Source organism: Callorhinus ursinus, unplaced genomic scaffold (assembly GCF_003265705.2).
Source record: "Callorhinus ursinus isolate GAN/ISIS: 27379988/994484 unplaced genomic scaffold, GSC_fseal_2.0 scaffold6, whole genome shotgun sequence".
Taxonomy (NCBI): domain Eukaryota; kingdom Metazoa; phylum Chordata; class Mammalia; order Carnivora; family Otariidae; genus Callorhinus; species Callorhinus ursinus.
In genome coordinates this window covers 71,654,245-71,675,653 of record NW_027397068.1, presented here as the reverse complement: position 1 = coordinate 71,675,653, position 21,409 = coordinate 71,654,245, and the positions used below count along the sequence as shown (strand labels likewise).

Genomic DNA, 21,409 nt, shown 5'->3' with positions numbered 1-21,409 from the left:
ATGTCCCCTGTCCACTTATTGCCATGGGTTTAAAGTCAATCTAAATGAGGAAAATAAAAGACTCAAGCTTTCTTCCTAATGTTTTCTTGTTCATGCGCTAAGCTGCCAACAAGCTCATTGGTATTGGCAGGAAGATACCAACATGAATAGCATTCAGTTCCTTCAGCAAACTTACAGGCAAAGTCAGTTACCAAAACTAAGGGTGACAAGCACAGATTGCTACAGTGGCACTGAGGAAGGGCACCTAACTCACCTGGGGTGGGGTTGGGTGGGAGAGGAGAGAGAATGCTCAATGTTTGGGCTGATCTCGAAGTGGGAGGGGCTTGAGAAGTTGGAGGGAATTGGTGGTGGTGGTGGGGTGGGGGACACCAGGCAAAGCAAGAGACTGAATACCAAGTAAGAATGACAAATTCCATTACCACCCTGAATCCTAAACCACAACTCTTAAAGAAATTATACCAAAAGATTATTCCTCTGATTCTCTTCGTAGACACTTGGAGAAAAAGGGGTCTTCCCGGCAGCAAGGCCAAGGAACATAAACACCAGTACCTGCGGGACAGGCAGGTAACAGGGCACTGGCCAGGTGGGCGCTGTGCACCAGAGTGTGCATTGTCTAAAGGAGCTGCACTCGGCCCTTGGAAAGACTCTGACTTCCGATACAACTTTGCATGTCACACCTTCCAATTCTGAAGTATTGGAAACTAATTAAAAAATATTTTGAACTCCAGGAAGACTAAACAAAACACATTTGCTGGCTGCATTTGCCCAGAGGCAGCCAGTTTTTACCTCCAATCTGAGGCAGTCTTATCTGGTGGAAAAACACCTACTCCAGAGACTGGGCCAGCTGCCTGGCCTCTTCTGAGACATCCCCACTGACCTCTTGCTGTTTTTATATGGCTCCAGGTTTTAAAAAGAGTTGACCTCTTTGAGACCCAAACTCCCTCCTCGTAACTTCTCCACATTGGTCCTCCCTTGACGGGCTGTCCAGCATCACTTTGATCCCTCGTTTTCTCATTTATGTGTTCTTCCAACATTAACTTGAGTATTCAGTGTGTGCTACGCACTTCCTTCAGTTCTAGAAACACAACACGAATACGTGGGACAATCCCTGTCCTCCTGGGACTTATCTTTTGGTGAAGGACACAGCCAGCAAACAAATAATAACCGAATAACGACACAGTGAAAACTGTGATGGAAAAGGGATAGAAGAGCACAGTGATAATGTGTATGACAAGGGGAAAGGTGCCCACCATATCTTGGGGCTCCAAGAAAGCTTGTCTAACACGTCAACCATCCCTCACAGGAGATTTCCTCCAGATCACCTCCAGGCCCCCTACTCTGAACATGCTTCTGTTCAGCAAGTTTCCTCGCTAAGCTCAGAATGGAGCACATTTCAGATAACGTCTGTATCAGCCTGAGAATGAGTTGGTATTCTGGCAGCTTCCACCCATTCAGCTGATGATTCCATTCTCCTGATGCCTCCTGGGATCTCTGCTCAGGGTCATGCTGTCCAATGAGAAGAACCAGCAATTACTGATCACCTGCAAAGCCTAAGGCCCGAGCCAATGAATTCTCTCAGCAACTTGATGAGTTAACCATGGTCATTATCCTCATTTTACAGATAGGAAACTGAGGCCTTAAAGAGGTTAAGTGATTTTCTCAGGGACTACTGGTGAGAACCTAGGACGACCTCACCCCAAGCTCATGCTCTTCCAATGTTGATGTCCCAAGCGATGAAGAACGTGACAGGGTCAGAGTGACCAGCAAAGGCCAGGAGCAAACAGACCACTAGATATACATAGTCTCTCTAACCTCAGAGGCACTGAGCCCACATGGATCAACTTTGTTCTTATTTTAAAAGCCTTCTAAAATCCACATATACAATGTTTCACAGCATCCCCCAGTAATCCCATTTAATTGGGAGATTGGACCCATGGGTAAGTGAGTGTATATGTATCTGAAACCTAGCCTTGTTTTGAAAAGAATCAAAATGTCAGAAATTAGATTAGTCTGATACCACATATTCTTAGAAAAACACCTACTCATACCTAACATTCCTTTTCTTTTTTTTTTTTTTTAAGATTTTATTTATTTATCTGAGAGAGAGAGCAGAAGCAGGGGGAGCGACAGAGGGAGAGGGAGAAGCAGGCTCCCCGCGGAGCAGGGAGCCGGATGCAGGGCTCGATCTCAGGACCCTGGGATTATGACCTGAGCCGAGGGCAGACGCTTAACGACTGAGCCACCCGAGTGCCCCTCATTTCATTTTCTTAGGACCAGCAAACCATCCCTTGAAATCATTTTCTCTAGAATTGAACCAAAGTCAAGTCTACCGGTCTGCAGTTTGCTGACTCCTTGCCGTTTTTCAAGGCTGATGGCAACATCTCAAGGGGCTTATCTGCAAATGCTCTTGATACCCTAGGAAATCAGTTGTCTATTCCAGGGGACTCAAATTCCCTTCCTAATGTAACAGTGAACATTTGTCTAGCATTTTGTAGATAGACTACAGTGATCTCCTAATATCTTATTAGTAAGAATCAATAATGGCTAACATCAAGTACTCATGCTCTAGTTGGGCCCGGAGTTAAAACAGGAAGGAAATGAATAGCTTACTGCAATTCTCTCTAACCCACTGTGTTAATTACCTCAGGCTGTTGTAACAAAATACCATAGACTGAATGGCTTCCACAGTAAGTTTTTTCTCAGGTTCCAGAGGCTACAAATCCAAGATCGAGGTTCTGGTTGATTCCATTTCTGGTGAGGACTCTCTTCCTGGCTTGCAGAGAGCCACCTTCTGGCTGTGTTCTCACATGGCCTGTCCTTGGGTGGGCGTGTGTGAGAGAAGAGAGAGCAGGAGCTCTCTGGCGTCTCTTCTAATAAGGACGCCAATCCCATCAGATCAGGGCCCCACCCTTATGACCTCCTTAAAGCTAATTCCTTCCTTAACTCCAAATTCAGCCACAGTGGGAGGGTTAGGGCTTCAAAATATGAATGAGAGATGTCAGTCCCTAACACCCCAAAATGGAAGGTTCCTTAAAAAGGAAAACTGCCCTACATATTCAGTGCAGAGACTAAGGAATTCAGCACCAACGACTCTGATCGCCTATTCTTTGTTCCAGGGCGGGAAAACCTCAGTCTCAAATCTCCCTTGAGCCTGATGATAGTTGATGACAGTTGACGTTAGCGACGTGCTTTGGCCTGAGTTTCAGCAGCTCCTGGACACCCATTTCCAGCTGACTCATCCCCTCTGCAGTAAGCAGAGCAGAACGAACGTGTTTCCGTCAGGGCTCAGCTGTCTCACCAGGCCGCTGTCCCCACAACCTCCTCCTGTCCTTTGCAGGAGGCCTTATGCCTTCTGGCCCACTTGTTGCACCAAACGTGGGAGCTTACTTTTCACCGTCTTCTTGACTCCAGAGAACTGATCGGTAGAAGCAATGGTCTACCTCTGATTGGTTCCAAAGCTTTACCTTCTTACCAAGTTTCGTAATGCCCGAACACAAACATTCAGCTTGGTGGGTTATTCGCAATATAAGATAGTCATTTTTGCTTTCCTATCCTCGTGCTTGTTCCCATTATTTATGCTGCGGAAACTACCCCAACACAAATTAGCTGTACTAGTTATCTGTTGCTACATAACAAATTACCTCAGAACTTTGTGTCCTGAAACAACATGTATTATCTCGTGGTTTCTGTGGGTGTTCTATATGGACAGATGTATTTGTGACTTGTCCCGCATAACCGACTGCCTGGACCCGCGTGCACACAGGCAGGCTAAGGACTATTGTTTGTGAGACTCGTGCTGTGTGAGTGACCTTGGGAGCTTGGTTGTTTGGAATATACTATCTGGCCTCCAGATCAGAACTGACCCTTCTGTTCTGGACATCAAGAACTACAAATCTCGTCTCACATCCCCTCCTGCTCCAGGCTGGGCTGGTCCCCTGGAACGGAATCCGGAATCCAAGACGGGGAGGCAGACACACTCAGCCCAGGCTCCTTGAAAACATAGAAACATGACAACATGGAAATGCAGCTTGCTCCAAACTGCATTCAGGCAAACAAATGTTTCATTTCAAACCCTGTTATTGGCCCTATAAATATGGCCCTTATGGGGATGGTCCGTGGGAAGTCTCACCTGAGGGGAGGACGCGCCACCCAGGCCTCTCCATTGGGACTCCAGCCTGGCTTGTCTCCACGGGGTTTCCCCGGCTGGGGCGGTTGGAGGTTGTAAGTACCCAATTTGATGTCACTTTGCCTTATTCTCATTTATTGCCTACTATTACCTCCATCTATGTATAGATTCCTTTCCTCTTCTGTTTCTATTAGGTTTCTATAATAATAATCATTATTATTATAATAATAATAATAGTAATAATAAAAGTTTTCTTTCCTTTTCGAAACCGGAACATAGCTGTTGTGAATCTTTTGTTCAGAACAGGGGGTCAGGAATCCAGGTGCAATTAGCGGGCTCCTTTGGCTCAGGCTCTCATTCAGGCTGTAGGCACCGTGTCATCTGGGGCTGAAGTTATCCTCAAGACTAGCCAGGGGGAGGGTCTGCCTCCACGCTCACGCTGGTGGTGGTTGGCACGATCTAGCGCCTCCTGGGCTGTTGGCTGGAAGCCACTCAGTTCCTTGCCACTTGGGGTTTTCCACAGGGCAGCTTCTCGTGGGGCAGCTTTGCTTCATCCGAGTGAGTGACAAGAACGAGAGTAAGGGCAAGACAGAAGTCACATTTCTGGTACTTGCAATAATGAAAGCGCAGTGAACAGAAGAAGGAACACCCTGCCTGAGCCCATCCCTAGGCCTCACACACGCTCGCAGGGCACCGCCCTTGCTCACGGGCCCCACGGCTTCCACTCACCAGGAATTAGTGTCCAGCATACCAATACCCTTCACCTTCTCTGCCTTTGGTCATTTGGGATTTTTTAAGTATCAGGCTCAATTTACTTGACTGAAACATGTCTTTCATTTTATTCTGAGCATTTGAGTGGTACTGCGTGAACCAGACTAATGCCATCTTGAACAAATCCTCCAGGATGACCAGTCTGTGACCTGGAACCTTGAGCACAGCACCCCCTCCGATTCCTTCCTTTTGTTTAACCACACCCTTAAATACACCCCAAGGCAAAACGTCCTTGATATGCCCTAGGGATATGGCCATGACACACACCTGTTGTCAAGCTCCGTCCTCCTGGCCGGTCCCCCGCATGGACTCCCAGCCTTGGTGGATACAAAAGCAGCAGGTCTTAAAGGAGGTGGGCTTGCAACCATCTACTGTCTTATGATGCCCAAGGTATGCTTCTGTCCGGAAGTCCCCTTAAAAAAAAACACTTCTCCTCAAGCTGGACTTGTCAGCCTTTTTCTTCAGCCTTTGGAGGTCATTGTGTGTAGACTTCCCTTTCACGAAACAAGTACCATTCCACCACCATCGCTTGTGACTTCACTGTGCGGCCTTTGTTTGTCCTCATCTTTCCAGGGCCCGGCGCCAAGCCTGATGCAGAAAGACCCCCAACACGTGTCCTGAAGGAAGGACAGATGACTGGCAACATCCCGGTGTGTTTTCTCACAGTTTAGAGGCTGTGGGACACCTGCTCTGGGGAGCAAAGGGTAGGAGTTGCCAGGCCAGCGAGTGTGCCGTTTGGAGGCGGGAAGCCGCGTGTGCCCCTCCTTCCACGAGGTCTCCTCTCCTCGCCGGTCCTGGTTGTCCTGAGACTTTTCTAGTTCTAGTCCTGAAAAGCCCCGATCCCAGGGGTCCTTCAGCTCCAGGCAAAGCAGGACAGTTGGTCACGCTACTTTTGGCCTTAATTTCTTCTATGAGTTACAGGGCAAACCTGTCTTCATGTTCAAGAATATCTTAGCTTGCTTCCCTCGGAAACAGAATCTGAGGCAAGAGTTTCCATGTGAACTTTATGGGAAGCAGGTATGACCCCAAGGAAGCTTGGAGAGAGCATGGAGGCAGGGGCTCAGGAGAGTACATCGGGGGGAGTGCAAGCTGTCCCTGGCTTCGTTATCAACACATCTAATCGCTCTGTCTTGCAGGATAGCTCCAGAGAGACTGCCCGAAACTATGGTGTCTGGAAATGATCTGTTGGTTCTACCCTGCCACGAGTATCCTGTGGGCCGGAGTCTGACCCACACACCTAGCTTATACTCCGGGCCCCTGCAAGCAGCCACTGGGGATCCATCCTGGATCCTGTGGGCACCAGTCCAGCTGATGTGGGGTGAACAAGCCTCCCCTGTCTGTCAGCGGTGGGGCGGAGGTGGCAGAGGCCGGGAACTATGTGAACCTTTATCAGGATGACTCAGTTGAGGAAGCAAGGCACGGGCCATGGTGGGGTAGGATGGGAGGATGTGGGCAGGGCCCAGTGGCTCTGGGGATTTGTCAATTTGATCCAGTACAAAGAGGCGGAGAAGGTTCAGAAATCGTTGTTGCAAAGCCTGGGGAAATGAGCATCCTGGGAAAATCTAACAGGATTCCGGGGCTTCATGGAGGCCCCAGCTGACGTTTTTGAGCTCATGTTAATGATGACTTCTACTAATGCCTGCCTGGTGGTGATTTCCTCCCGCAATCGAGCAGTGTAAGCACAGAGAAGAGAGTATTGGTATTGATCAAAGACCGGGGGGGGGGGGGGGGGCTCCCAGCGAGCTAGGACAAAGGGCAGAGGAACAAATTAGTTTAGGACAATGGGTCTCAAAATTTGTTGAAGTCAAAATCACTTGGAGAGCTTTAAAAAGGCCCAATACCCACGCTGAACCCCCAACCACTGAAATCAGAATCCAAAGTAGGGTTTGGGCTTCGGTCATTGTTAAAGCTCTCCAAAGCATCCCCATGTGCAGCAGGCTCGGTAACCAGTGGTTTGGGGCCCTGGCGAGAGATTAGAAACCCATGCTGAATTGGTTCCAGTTCCTTCCTGAAATCCAGGGGCATTTTCGCCCTTTGATTCTGTAAATTATCTCTGCATCTTTGCAATCAATTCCTTCTTTTTGGCTGAAATTAATACTTGCAATCAATAGCCTTTTATAAAAAGATTTTATTTATTTGTTTATTTATTTCAGAGACAGAGCATTGGGGGTGGGGAGGGGGAAAGGGAAAGGGACAAGTAAACTCTGCACTGAGCACAGAGCCTGATGCGGGGCTCAATCCCACAACCCTGAGATCATGACCAGAGCCGAAACCAAGAGTCAGATGCTTAACCGACTGAGCCACCCAGGCGCCCCGCAATCAATAGTCTTAAACACTGTTGTACCATATCTCCATAAAGCAACAGTGAATGCCTCTAGGTGTCCCTGACATTGTCCTCGACCACGAGAAGTACAGCAAAGCCATCATTCCTATGGCAACCTGGAGGAACGGTGTTTGATTTTGCATTTCGCCCTGCAGGGTGCTGAGGATAAGAAGAATGCCAGGTCTGGAGCTTCTCGATCATTCACCACTGAGCCGTAGGTGTGCTCGCCCTTTCCAAATTGACTTTTAAAGTAATCTCTGTTGGCCTGAATCAAAATTGAGGGCTCTCTTCACCTAAAAGCATGGGCTTGCAGGTCAGAAATGCCAGACAGCTAACCGGGGAAACGGAATCATCCTCACAGAGAAAACATAACCCCGTCTTCCGAGTCCTCCCAGGCTTGCTGATCGGAAATCAACAGGACTTTGTTAGGAGGCCCTGCCTCCGCGAACCATAACACCCGGAGGGCCCTTTCCCAGCCACGTGGGGGTGTTAAAGGGAATTGAGAGAGCACAGCAGTGCCCAGGTTATTTTTTTCCACGTTCGGTTTGCTTCCCTCATTCCCTCGGAGACAAAGCAGGCAGGGCAGAGCCCCCCCCCCCCGCCCATGTCCCCCCTTCTGTGTACAGCACCCACCAGGGCCGGGCTCACCGCGGGGCCTGTCTCTAACTTCAGAATCTGTTTCCAGCAGGAGACCGGCCCTGCCCCCCTCCCCAACCCCCGAGCAAGCCGTTTCCCCCACAACAAACCAAGCGCCTCAAATTAGAGCCACCATTTGCCACAAATTGCCAAGTTACAGTAAATGCCGAGCTGGCCAGTTCCAGGCACACAAAGGGGCAGGTCCGGGGGCCTCTGGGCTACAGAAACCCTCTGCTTTGGCCTTGAACATACAGAACAAAGGTCTCTATCCTGATTTCCTGGATGTGGACTAAATGGTGCCAAACTCAAGTACTTAAGGGATGGGGGGGAAGGGGGGTGCGGCAGGAGCCCTGGCATAGAAAAGTCCGAAACGGGCACAGCAATGCCCTGCAGTCTGGGCTGGGCAACCCCAGGGCAGGGGAGGGGTGGCTTGCAGAGAGCGGCCCTTCATGGGGAGGAGTGCAGGCACCCACCCACCCCGGGAAGGCCTACAGAGGGGCCTAAAGCAGTGACTTCTGAAAATCCGGCCTCCTGGCACATTTCCTTTTAGTGACTTGTCAGAGCATTTTGAGGGTGAAATGCATACTCTTGATGCATTTCTTTCATTGCCTATTGTGATTACATTTAGGGTAGGTATATTTGTTTTGTTTTTAAAAGATTTTATGTATTTATTTCAGAGAGAGCAAGAGAGAGCGTGAGCACGAATGGAGGGGGAGGGGCAGAGGGAGAAGGAGAAGCAGACTGCCCCCCCCCCCCCCCCCAGCTGAGCGGGGAGCCCAATGTGAGGGCTCGATCCCAGGGATGACTGACCCCGGGATAGTGACCTGAGCCGAAGGCAGACATGTAACCAACTGAGCCACCCAGGTGCCCCAGTACTTTTGTTTTTTAAGTTATGGAAGCATGTAAGATATTACCCAGGAATTTCATTTCAGGATAGGAAAGGAAGTGCCACAAAATAGTGGTTATTTTTAGAAGAGCCTTGAGGTTCTCTTGCCCTGGGGGGCTCTCCTCTGAGAACCACGGCCCTCTGGCAACAAGGCTGTCTTTATTCAATGCGGAGGTCGGACAGGGCCTGAGGCCAAGAGAACAGGGAAGGAGAAAGCGGGACAAAGGAGGGAAAACCAGCAGTCCAGAGTGGAGAAGTTCAAGGGCATGTCTTCTGTCACCTCTGCCCAGGACGCTGACGGTGACAGCCCAGACCCGGCCTCCTCAGCCAGCTTCAGCTGGAGTCACACATCTGGGGTCACCAACCATCTTGATATTCCTGGGACTGAGGGGGTTCCCGGGATACTGGACTTCGGTGCTAAAGCCAGGACAGTTTGGTCACCCTACCTCTGACCCAACAGCCCCTCGCAAACTGGTTTCCCACAACAGAGGGCTGGGCAGGGGCCTGTGTCCTTTGCCCACACTCCATGTCCTCCTTCACCCCAATGCACACACGTCCACACGGCACTTACATCACACCTCACGCACACCACACACACACCACACACATACCATACAGGGCACACACACACCATATACATACCACAAACACACAGACCATCCACACACACAAACCATACCAGGCACACGCACGTACACACACCACACACAACCTTATACCACACACACACACACACACACACACACACACACACACCATATAGATACCCCTCCACACACATACACCACACACACACCTTTCCCAACCTGAACTTCATAAAGCTCAGGCAGCTTGGGCAGCACTGAGACTGTAGTCGCCTCTGCTGGGGAGGCCATCCCGGGGCCCCCTTCAGACACAGCCCCACTCTCTCTCTGCGGTCTGGGTTTTAGAGCCAGAAGGGATCTGCGATCATTCTATGACATGCGCAGACCTGATTTCCAAGATGGTAGCAACAGAGCCAAGACTCTGGCCTCTGACTCTTGCTCATCAAACAGTCAGCTGCTAGTTTAGAAAATATTCGGAGGGGAATCTAAATCCATAGCCCTGTAGCAACACATGGGCAGTCCCGCTCAAGGAGAGCCTGTTATGGGGGGAACATCTTTGTGTCTCCCAAAGATGTTGAAGTCCTGACCCCCAGTGCCTGTGACTGTGGCTTATTTGGAAACAGGGTCTTTGCAGATGATCAAGTTAAGATGAGGTCAAGGGTGGGCCCTGACCCACTACAGCTGGTGTCCTTACGACAAGGGGAAATCTGGGCGCAGAGACAGACGCACCGTGAGGAAAGACAGGAAACGAGCGGCCACGTAGGAGCCAAGGAATAGCTGAGCCGCACCCCCACCCCCCACCCCAAGCTGTCAGGGAGGCCGGAACAGGCCCTGCCCTCACGGCCTTGGGCGGAACCACCCCGCCAACACCTTGATCTCAGAATTCTGGCCTCCAGAACTGGGAAACACAAAACGTCTGCTGTGTAAGCCGCTCGGTTTGTGGTCCCGTGTCAGCGCGGCCCTACAAGACAAATCCAGGGTCCCGGCTCTCCTGTGTCAAGCTTCGGATGTCCTGGCCCAGCTCGGAGCCCTTTTCTCATCTGGCAGATGAGGCTTTTCTACTGCAAGAGCTGAGTCATTGCTGCAGCTGAATGATGACGGGCCCTGGAGAACGGTCAGCACCTTCTACCTGCTCTGCTCCCCAAAGAAGATCTTTATCTTTTCCTCTCCATTCAGAGCAAGATGTAGCTAGCCTTAAAGAAAAAAAGAACAAAACAACTCTGCTGCATGGGCCAAAGCTCTGCTTACACGAAGGCACAGGTAAAAACAATTCAGCTTCGGTGAACCACCAGGAAGAGTGCTGACAAGAGTACAGCGTGTCTGCTGTTTGAACCGCGGACGCCATACACGTACCCGCAGCCAGGTCAAGGCCTTCGGGATGCCCCTGAGCACAGAGTTGTACCACCTGGAAACACCAAACGGTAAAAGACCATGGGATGGGTCTGCTGGTAAGACATAGTAACCAATCTTTTCAGGGTTAAAACAACATTGCATTCGTGGTGCAAGTCCCACTTGGTAATGGTGTATAATCCCTTTTTAATAATCCTGTTGCTGGATTCAGTTTGCTAGTTTTTTGTTTTGTTTCAGAACTGTTCTATGTCCATGAGAGATACTGGTCTGTGGTTTTCTTGTGATGTCTTTGGCTTGGTATCACGGTAACAGTGTCTCGTAGAATTTATCGGGACCCACATTTATCTAATGGCATTCCCGTGTAGTCCTTTCTTTTCCTGTGAGGTTGACAGCAATGTTCCCTCTTTTATTCCTGATTTTAGTAATTTGCATCTTCTTTTTTTCTTGGTCAGTCTAGCTAAAGGTTTATCAAACCAGCTGATCTTTTCATAGAACCAAATGTTCGTTTTATTCATTTTCCCTATTTTTCTTTAATTAATCTTCACTATAATCTTTATTATTGTTTTCCTTCTGCTTGCTTTGGGTTTTCTTTTCTTCCCCAATTTTTTTTTTAAGATTTTATTTATTTGACAGAGAGAGACACAGCGAGAGGAACACAAGCAGGGGGAGTAGGAGAGGGAGACACAGGCCGCCCACGGAGCAGGGAGCCTGATGTGGGGCTTGATCCCAGGACCCTGGGATCACGACCTGAGCTGAAGGCAGACGCTTAACGACTGAGCCGCCCAGGCGTCCCTCTTCCCCAGTGTTTTAAGGTAGAAGGTTAAGTATTGATTTGAGCTCTTTCTTCTTGTTTAATGTGGGCATTTACGGCTATAAATTTCCCTCTAAGCACTGCCTTAGGTGCATGCCAGTTGTTCTGGTATATGGTATATATATTTCATTTATCTCAAAATCCTAATTTCCTTTGTGATTCGCCTTTCGCCAGTTGGTTATTTAGGAGTGTGTTATTTAATTTCCACATATTGGGGGATTCCCCAAATGCCTTCCTGTAATTGATATTTGGTTTCACTCCATGGTTGTTGGAGAACTTCCTTTGTTTGATTTCAGTCCTTTTAAATTTATTACATCTCGTCTCATGGATGAGTATATGGTCTATCCTGGAGAATGTTCCATGTGCATGTGAGAAGAATCTGTATTCTGTTGTTGTTAGACACAGTACTCTATGGATTTCTACTACGTCTAGATGGTTTATATTGTTGTTCAAGCCTTCTATTTCTTCATCAATCTCCTGGCTAGTTTGTCCATCCATCACTGAAAGTGGGTATTGAAGACTCCAACTATTATTTTTTTTTAAATATTTTATTTATTTATTTATTTATTTGAGAGACAGAATGAGATAGAGAGAGTACATGAGAGGGGGTAGGGTCAGAGGGAGAAGCAGACTCCCTGCTCAGCAGGGAGCCCGATGCGGGACTCGATCCCGGGACTCCAGGATCATGACCTGAGCCGAAGGCAGTCGCTGAACCAACTGAGCCACCCAGGCACCCTCCAACTATTATTTTTGAATCTTCTACTTCTCCCTTCAATTCTGTTAGTTTTTGCTTCACGTATTTTGGGCTCTGTTGTTGATTGCGTATAAGTTTACAGTTGTTATATCTTCCTCATGGATTGACCCTTTTGTCATTATAGAATATCCCTCTTTATCTCTAGTAACGTGTTTTGTTTTAAAAGTTATTTTACCTGATGGCAGTCTAGCCACGCCAGCTTTTCTGAGTTTGCTGTTTGCATGATATATCTTTTTCTATCCTTTTACTTTTGACTCGTTTGTATCTTAGAATCTGAAGTTGTTTTCTGTAGACGGAATGTAATGGGATCTTGCTTATTACCCCCTCTGACAGCCTCTGCCTCTTGATGGACTGCCTTGTTTCTTCACATTTAATGTTATTATCGGTAGAGCTGGCGTCATGTCTGCCAGTCTGCTTTTTACCCTCTGTTTCCTGTCCTTTCTGTTCCTCTAGTCTTTCTTTACTGTCTTCTTTTACATTAACTGAATGTTTTCTCTTGTAAATTTTAATACCTTTAATAATTTTCTGCTATATATTATTAGCCATTTTCCTGGTGGTTGCTCCAGAGCAACCACTGCCCAGCAAGCAATTCCCAGTTGTACTGGGAGCTCACATGGAACTCTTCAGTTCATAGCTTCTACCTATTAAAAACTGGGCAAAATATGCCTTCCTGTAATTTAGTGAAATCTCTTCTGTTTTCTCTCATCCATTCATGCTCTTAACGTAGCAGATGTTAGTTGAGCACCTATTGTATGATGTACTCTGTATCAGGTGCTCATGCCATAGAGACAGGTAAACATGACCTTAGCACAAAGAATAGGGCTACGGGACCCTCGGGGCAGAAGAGAATCAAAGAGGGGACTTATGTGTACAGGTGATGTCACTCAGCAGCAAGAGGAGGGAGCCTCTGGATCAGAGAACCCCCGAGGGCAGCAACAGTTTGGGGTCTTTTATAGCCACCAAGTTTGCCATATCTATGGCTAGCAGATGTTGAGCGCTGTTTCACAGGTATACAAAGCAGGCAGACTCTAAATGGCTAAAAATATGCATAATGGGGCTATATGTAGAGCAAGGGGGTATGTAAGAATTTGAGTTAGGCACCCATGGGAGTGAGTTAGGCACCTGCTATGAAATAAGTGAAGAAACAAACAACATGGGAGCCAACCTACAGGGACCATCCTTAACTCATTTATATGACAATATGGTAGGGGAAGAAGGCAGACCAGCATATGTTGAAGAAGACAGTGTGGTTGCACCCATGAGGACTAGAGAGGATAACTGATGGAACAAGATCCCAGAGCAAGGGAGAAGAAAGCAGTCAAGAGCCGTGGGGGAGGGGTGCGGCCCTGGGAGGACTACAGGAAGGCATGGATAGGTCTAAGGGCAGCTGACCTATCCTGGTGCCCACGGCGGGCCCCTCATACATGTGTTTGTTCAGGTCCTTGGTCCAGGGCCCTTCTGGGGCCCGTATCTTGTCCCAAACAGAAAATCAGTCTTTCTCACTGAGCCAGATTTGTACATAACTCTAAGATCTCAAGTGTGTACATCACTCTAAGTTCTCAAGTTTAATGAAATTATTTTTCTACCTTTGAAGTGATGAAGATAAAGAAGCTAGTTCTAAAATTACTGTCTCATCAGAGATACTTACCCTTTACTCCCACCAACAAAGACACAAAAGACAGAGAGAGAGAGAGAGAGAGAGAGGTCAGTACTCTAATTACAATGACTTGTCTCCAATAACTTGAAAACAAGGAGAAAAGTCAGCCAGCTGAAACATTAACATTAAAATCAGTACAGATGGGTCAGGTGAGATGGGTCACTAACATTCAAACCAGTATATATATGCAAGTCTGCCTTAAATGGAAAAAATGGTTCTCAGACTTTTAAATCTGCCTGTAACCTGAACAGATGCTTAACCTAAAAAGGGAGGTTGGCCAGCCTAAAAGTGTGGAAAAAGCCAAGGTGATTGGTGACAGTGGCCATTGAGCTTTGTGCAGGGGAGGAGCCTTAACTGGTGATTTCCAGGACAGATATTCCTGTCCTGATGGCAAGCCCGTCCCATTGAGATGGATGCTCTTAAACATTCCACTCACCGCTCTTGGGTTCTCCATTCTGGCTGCGATCCAGCCCAGGCCAATTAAATCAGAGTTCTCGAGGGTACGGCCTGGGCATTTGTCTTTTTAAAAGCTCCCCCAAGTGATTGTGATGTGCAGCTAGCATTGAGAATCCCTAATCTAGCTAATTCCCCTGGCTGTGATGCCATGCCCACCATTATCTGTGTTCTCGTGGGTCTGCATCAGCCAATTACATAAACTGGCATTCTGATTCTGTATATTCATCCAGAGCTTAGTTAATGAGAAGACTTCCCTGGCCATATACACCCCAATGTTCATAGCAGCAATGTCCACAATAGCCAAACTGTGGAAAGAGCCAAGATGCCCTTCAACAGACAAATGGATAAAGAAGATGTGGTCCATATATACAATGGAATATTACTCCGCCATCAGAAAGGATGAATACCCAACTTTTACATCAACATGGATGGGACTGGAGGAGATGATGCTAAGTGAAGTAAGTCAAGCAGTTAAAGACAATTATCATATGGTTTCACTTATTTGTGGAACATCAGAAATAGCATGGAGGACATTAGGAGAAGGAAGGGAAAAATGAAGGGGGGGAATCGGAGGGAGAGACGAACCATGAGAGACTATGGACTCTGAGAAACAAACTGAGGGTTTTAGAGGGGAGGGGGGTTAGGGTTAAGGAGGACATGTATTACATGGAGCACTGGGTGTTATATGCAAACAATGAATCATGGAACACTACATCAAAAACTAATGATGTACTTATATGGTGACCAACATAACATAATAAATAAAATAAAATAAAAAATGAGAAGCCTTCCTTGAGAACAGGTCCTTCTTTCTCAATGTGGCTGACTAAAATAGGCCAGCAAGACTGAGGGCTAGCCCCAGGGCCCTGAGGAATTCACCAAGGTAATAAAATGTTACTTCCAAAAAAGTAACCTCTTGGGTGAGGACACCACTGGCATCCCTTCACTGGCCAAGAAAACTCAAACCCATCTTGGTTGTTCCTATATTTTACAGAGGTAAGGTAATAACGTGAGAAACAAAGTATAGGTCGGCAAAATGGCCAACCACAAATTCTCCAAGAGCTGAGCTCTAAAGGACTGTATCTATTGTCCTTCACTTTTCTTTAGCTCCTGACTATTTATTTCATGGACATGCCTGACTGCCTCCTTGGCATCCATTCCCCACATCTTCTTCCTAACAGAACTCCAACTGGGCTCTGCTGTCTACCTCTCCTCCCTTGAGGACATAGGCCTTAGAGGAAATTGGCTCCACCCTCAGCTCCTGGGGTGCTCTGATTTGCCTCAGTCTATTTCCATCCCCAGAGCTCAAGAAAGAGCAAGAGCCCTGATGTCATCAATGAGACACAGGAGTTGTTTTCTTTTAAGCTTTCTACTGAAGCATTATACACATACAGAAAAGTGCGTGTATCATGTGTATAGCTTGACAGACATTCACAAACTGCATATGCCTGTGTGACCAGCACCCAGATCAAGAAGCAAAATATCACCTGCAGCCAGAAAGCCCTTTTCTGCCCTCTTCCGTTCACTATTCCCTCAAGGGTAACCACTGTCCTGACTTCTAACAGTACAGGGTCATTTTGCCTGTTTTATACTTCTTTTTATATAAGTAGAATCAAACAGTATATATGCCATGTCTGGCTTCTTTTGCTCACATTATGTGTGTGTGAGACTCACTTTTATTGTGTAGAGTTGTAAGTTGCTGACTTTCATTGCTCTATAATATTCCAAGATGGAATAAGCCAAATTTATCCATTCTACTGTTGATGAGTATTTGGCTGGTTTCCGGTTTAGGAGTATAGCAAATTGTGCTGCTATGAACATTTTAGTCCTTGTCTATTGAGGACACATATATGCACTTCTGTAGGGTAAATACTTAAGAAGGATTGCTGGACTGAAGGGAATGTATACGTTCTAACTTTAGGAGATATAGCCAAATGGCCTTCCACAGTCCCAGAAGGGACTGGACCAATTTTCCCCCCCATCTGCAGTGTATGAAAGTTCCATGTCCTTGTCAACACATGTCTGTCTTCTTCACTGTTACCATTTTGGTGGGGGTATAGATGAGATTCAAGCAGTTTTGCTGCAGGCTTCAAGTTATCTCTTCTCATTTGGAGGAAGCCAGCCTGTTCTCCCCATGGATGTGAATGAGAAGCAACAGCCGAAATAATTACTAGTAGCCAACTGGGGCCAATTGTCATCAAGTTAAAATGGAAGGACTTGATGACATCATTAAGCTGCTGGATCAACGAACAACTCAATCCATTACCTCCCAGCTGCTTTGCTTTTTCTGTTGTCTGTATTGCAAAGCATCTTCCGTGCTATTTTCAAAAGCACTTGAGCCTACCACATCCTTGCTTCATTTTTCTGATGTGGAAACTGATCACCAGTGAAATACAATGGTTACCCAAAGGCCTGGGAGTTAGCAAAGGGCAGAGTTCAGACCCAGCCTACTGCTCTGCCCCCTACATCGTGCCAGCACCCCCTTCCCAGTAGGCAGTACCACTGTCATCTCTCAGTTTGTGCAGGTGACTGCAAGTCCTTTGATCGCATAGCTGCCGTTTGTCAGTGATGCCAAATTATGTAGCCAATATGCCAACAGCCATGCCAGTTAGCAGAGGGACCAGCCATGCCAGTTAACAGAGGGACCAACCATCTTATGCAAGTGGGGATTAGCAGCTGTCTCCTTACTGCATCCTGTTCCGAGGAAACTGTCAGCCACACGGGGCAAGGCCCTGGTCCTCCAAGGGAAAAAGGACTGGTGCTTTTTAGTCATAAATCACTAATGAGGACACGAAGACATGAGAAAAGCAGGAGCAAAAATTAGAGTAGCAAATGCATCTTCCAGCTAGGCAGATGCAGGAGCTGTAACTATCAGCTTCCCAACTTGGAAACCCAAGAATCTTTCGCCTAGTTTTGTAAAGGGAAAACCCATTGATATAAAAATTCAATGGAGCAATGGAAGGCAGTTCAGTGACCTAAAACATCTCCTCACTATAAACCAGTCTTTGTGATTCAGCCTAAGTGCTCTGCCAACACACAATATTATAAAGCACTCTGCAGCTGACTTGTCCGCATGTCCGTGGGGCAGACAGAATTCATCACTTTCCCCTTCCAACCATGGTAAATTCATGGTCAAGATCCAGATCAACTAGTGGAGTTGCCCCTGGACCCTAGATTCAGATGCTTGCTGCAGGACCAGCAGCCAAACTGCTCATGTCACTCCCCCACACTTAAAACCCTTCAATGCTTTCACATTGGAATTCTAATGAAATTCATACTTCTTGGTCTAGCATTCAAGGCTCTATATGACCTGGCCCTGCCTATTTCTCCGACCATGCTGGTCTTCTACCTATTCCTTGAACATCAGTAGTCCCCCCGCCCCCACCCTTACCCATGGTTTTGCCTTCCATGGCCACTTCAGTTACCTGCAGGCCAGAAGCAAGATAATCCTCCTTCTGATAGATGGCCAGCAGGTCAAGCTCCATGCTCAGCAGGGAGTCAGCTTGAAGATTCTCTCCCTCTGCACCTCCCCCTACTTGTGCGTGCGTACATGCACACGTTCTCTCTCTCAAATAAATAAATAAATAGATCTTTAAAAAAAAAAGAAGGGTGAGTACGGTACAGTAAGATATTTTGAGAGAGACCACATTCACACAACCTTGATTATATTATTATACTTGTTCTATTTTATTATTAGTTGTTGTCAATCTCTTACTGTGCCTAATTTACAAATTAAATTTTATCATAGGTATGTATAGGAAAAACCCTAATTTATCTAGGATTCAGTATTATCTGTGGTTTCAGGCATCCCCTGGGGGCCTTAGAACACAACCCCTGCAGCAAAGGAAGACCATGTACCATGTTTTTATAGGACTTTGTGATTGTACTTCCTCTTCTGGAACTTTCCCCCCCAGCTCGTTGGCTAGTGAGCAAGTCATTCTTCATTCTTAGTCCAATGTCACCTTGTCCAAGAGCCTTCTCTGACCAGTTTCTCTGAAGTAGCACCCCTATCACTCTTTATCATGGCACCTGGTTTATTATCTTCCGAGTGCTCACTGTGACATGTAATCACTTGTTTATTGCCTATAAGCTCCACAACATCAGGGACCCTGTATCTCCAGCCCCTAGAATGGCAGGAGGAACATAGGAGATCCTCAATGACTATTGGTTGGATAAATGGGTGAATGAATAAAGGATGATCCAGATGTGGATTATCCAGTGGTGTGGCTTTGTTCTCTTCTCTGCTACCTGAAGTAAGACCATTTAGCTATTCACTAGATCTTTTGCCAAAGAAATGTTCCCAAGAAAATAAAATAGAGAAAAAAAAATAGAGTGGGGAGAGGTTAGGGGGAAAAGAGACTGGAATATACATGAAACATAAGATTTAAAACTATCTGTGTTTTGTTTGTTTTTACCATACTGTCAGGTATCCTGCGGGGCTGCACGAGGCAGACTGTGAGTCCTATCCAGAGCCACACGATAGGATCTTGGGATTACATATATTTTTAAATGAGCTTTTCCATTTTTTGTGACAAATTTTGTGACCAATATATTGGTCAGTCTCTGGGAAGCCACTGGCCTTTTGAAAAGATCTGATGATAAGTGTGACATATGGTTTTCTGAGCACATATATGACTATTAGGGTGCGCTGTATAAAAACGAGTAACCCCACTTCAGAGATAGCTGTGCAATCAACTGCCCATCCTTAAGCACACAGTGAATAGTAAGTACATCATCACTAGAATTTTCACCTTCCACAAACCTTCTGGTTCAAACTCCCCATTTCACAGATGAGGAAGCTTGCAAAGAGAGTTAGCAGATAACTTTCTCAGGGTCACAGAGCTAGTGAGGAAAAAGATCAACCCCGGCCCCAGACTCCAGAGTCCAGATTGGGTCCTTGCACGATACTACATCACATCAGCTAAGCCCAGCCATGAGCAAAGGAGCGGGTTTCCCATCAGAATAGCGAAACACAGGAAGGGGCGGGTGCCCTGCTGCAAGAATCTGCAACCCCCACAGCTCTCACCTTGGCTACACGGAGAGGGTGACAGAGATGAACACAGACAAGCCCAACCCAACACTCGTCGGTGTGCGTACGGAACCGTGACCTCCCACAGCAACTTCACTCAGGTGCGACTCAGCCCAGAGGCCATCTGCCCCCAACGCTCAGGAGAACCCCAGCCTCAGAGATTTTCACCAAAGCTCAGGGGCCCGAGTACCTCAAAAGAGAGGCTAGGGCCCTCCCTGCCTGACGCTGGAGGGGTAGTGATCCTCTCCCCAAACCAGTACACAGGAAGGCCTGAGCAAGACCGTGGGGGCGGTAGGCACGCGGGTGGGGGGTAGGAGGGGATGACAGGAAGCGAGGAAGAGGGGGAGGAGCAAAGCAGGGGCGAATGCCCGTGGGTCCCCTTCTCCGGATTTCGGAATCTGGTTCACCCAGCTTCACCACCGGCCGCGGGCAGAACCCGCAGACCAGTGCCCTCTCCGCCCCTCCCCGGGCTCGACACTAGCAGGGGGAAGGGGCGACCCAGGGGCGGGACCCCCGCCAGGCCGGCAGCGCACCCGGGTCGCGGGGCTGGACGGCGGGGGCGCCCCGAAGCCCCGGGTGTGCGCCCCCTCCCCGCAGCCCGGCCCGCCGGCGCCCGCCCGCCCCTACCTGTAGTAGCGGTCATCTTTGAAAGGCGTGAGGTCCTCCTTCAGCTCGCGGTACGCCTCCTGGAGCCGCTTGCACAGGTGCTTGAGCTCGCTGCAGAGCGGGGGCTCGAAGGCAGGGTACTCGGCGTCCATGCCCGCGCCGCGCCCGCGCTCCCGGCGCCGAGCCCGGCGTCCCCTCCTCCCGCCGCTCCGCCCTTTGTATTGCTTCCTTCGCCCCTCTCTCTTCCCAGCAACGGGGGCCGGGGGCTGCCAGCGCACTGGGCGGGACCGAGAAGGAGGAGGAGCAGGTGGCGGGGGAGGTGGGGAGGGGGCGCGGAGGAAGGTGGGGCGGGGCGCGCTCAGGGCGCCGCCGCGAGACGCGGGGAGCCGGGCCTGCCGGGGTGCGGACAGGGTCCGCCCCCGAGCCGTGGGGGCCTAAGCAGCTGAGGGTGCCGCGCCCATCGGCCGCCGCCCAGGGAGAAGGAGCCGGGGCGTGGAAATCCAACACAAGGTCATCTGCCGCCCAGGACAAAAATATGAAGGGCCACCCTCGCTACAGCTCGTACTGGGAAAAGGAAGCAACCGGAGATGAGAGGAAAAAAGGGAAAATGAGGCTTGGAGGCGGACTGAACAGGTCAAAAACTGGAGCCGGCTCCCATGTTCAGCACCATGGACAGCTCCAGACTGCTCTTCCCGCTCCCCACCCCCACCCCCACCCCCACCCCCGCCCCCACCCCCGCCCTGGGTTCTACTTGGCCTAACGCAAAAACGTTTAAAACCAAGCCCATTATGGTTATGTCATAAGAAATATTTTTTAACGATAAAGGAATGTGTCCAAATGAGATGACTCTTCCCACATCTTCTATAATCACGGGAGGAGGGGGGAAAGGGGAAAAGGCAAGGGAGTTTTTCACCCTCTACAAGCTCAACACTTGAGTATAAAATTAAAACTCACAAATCAACACGTCTTCCATGGGACTATCTATCTAAAGATGGTGATAGTGTCATCTCTGGTGAGTCTTTACAATAATAAGTGAAGAAAGAATTGTTCCTCATGAGATCAGAGTGTTTCCACCTGAGTGCAAGGTTTCCATGCACTGTTGATCTTGTATGCATTGGGAGAAGCATTTTACAAACATACATTTGGGGGGCCCCACTTACACTACTGAATGTAAATTATAGAATACAGGTCCCAGGAATCTGTATTTTTTAAAGCTCCCCAGGTGAGTCTAATGATCACTCACTTTTACATATTTCCAGAATTCCCATGCTATACTCTAATTTCACCCACTCTTCCTTGCTCTTTTTTATCCCCATTTTTTTTTTACATTTTTATTTTTAAGCAGTCTCTACTGAGTCAGCCAGGTGCCCCTATCCCCATGTTTTATTTCCTCCTCCTCCTCCTTACATTTTGGAACAAA

The 21,409-nt window shown here is 48.1% G+C and overlaps 1 protein-coding gene across 2 annotated transcripts in view; it reads right to left on the bottom strand.

Annotated features, from left to right (window-relative positions):
• Window positions 1-20,386, bottom strand: part of TMEM181 (transmembrane protein 181) — a 74,853-nt gene extending 54,467 nt beyond the window's left edge. The window contains exon 1 of one of the 2 annotated variants that reach the window (XM_073894173.1): window positions 20,011-20,386. In XM_073894173.1, coding sequence (XP_073750274.1) covers window positions 20,011-20,141 — 131 coding nt within the window. In that variant the 5' untranslated portion in view covers window positions 20,142-20,386. The remainder of the gene's footprint in view (window positions 1-20,010) is intronic. The other variant, XM_073894172.1, reaches the window with a different exon arrangement.
• Between the last annotated feature and the right edge of the window lie 1,023 nt (window positions 20,387-21,409).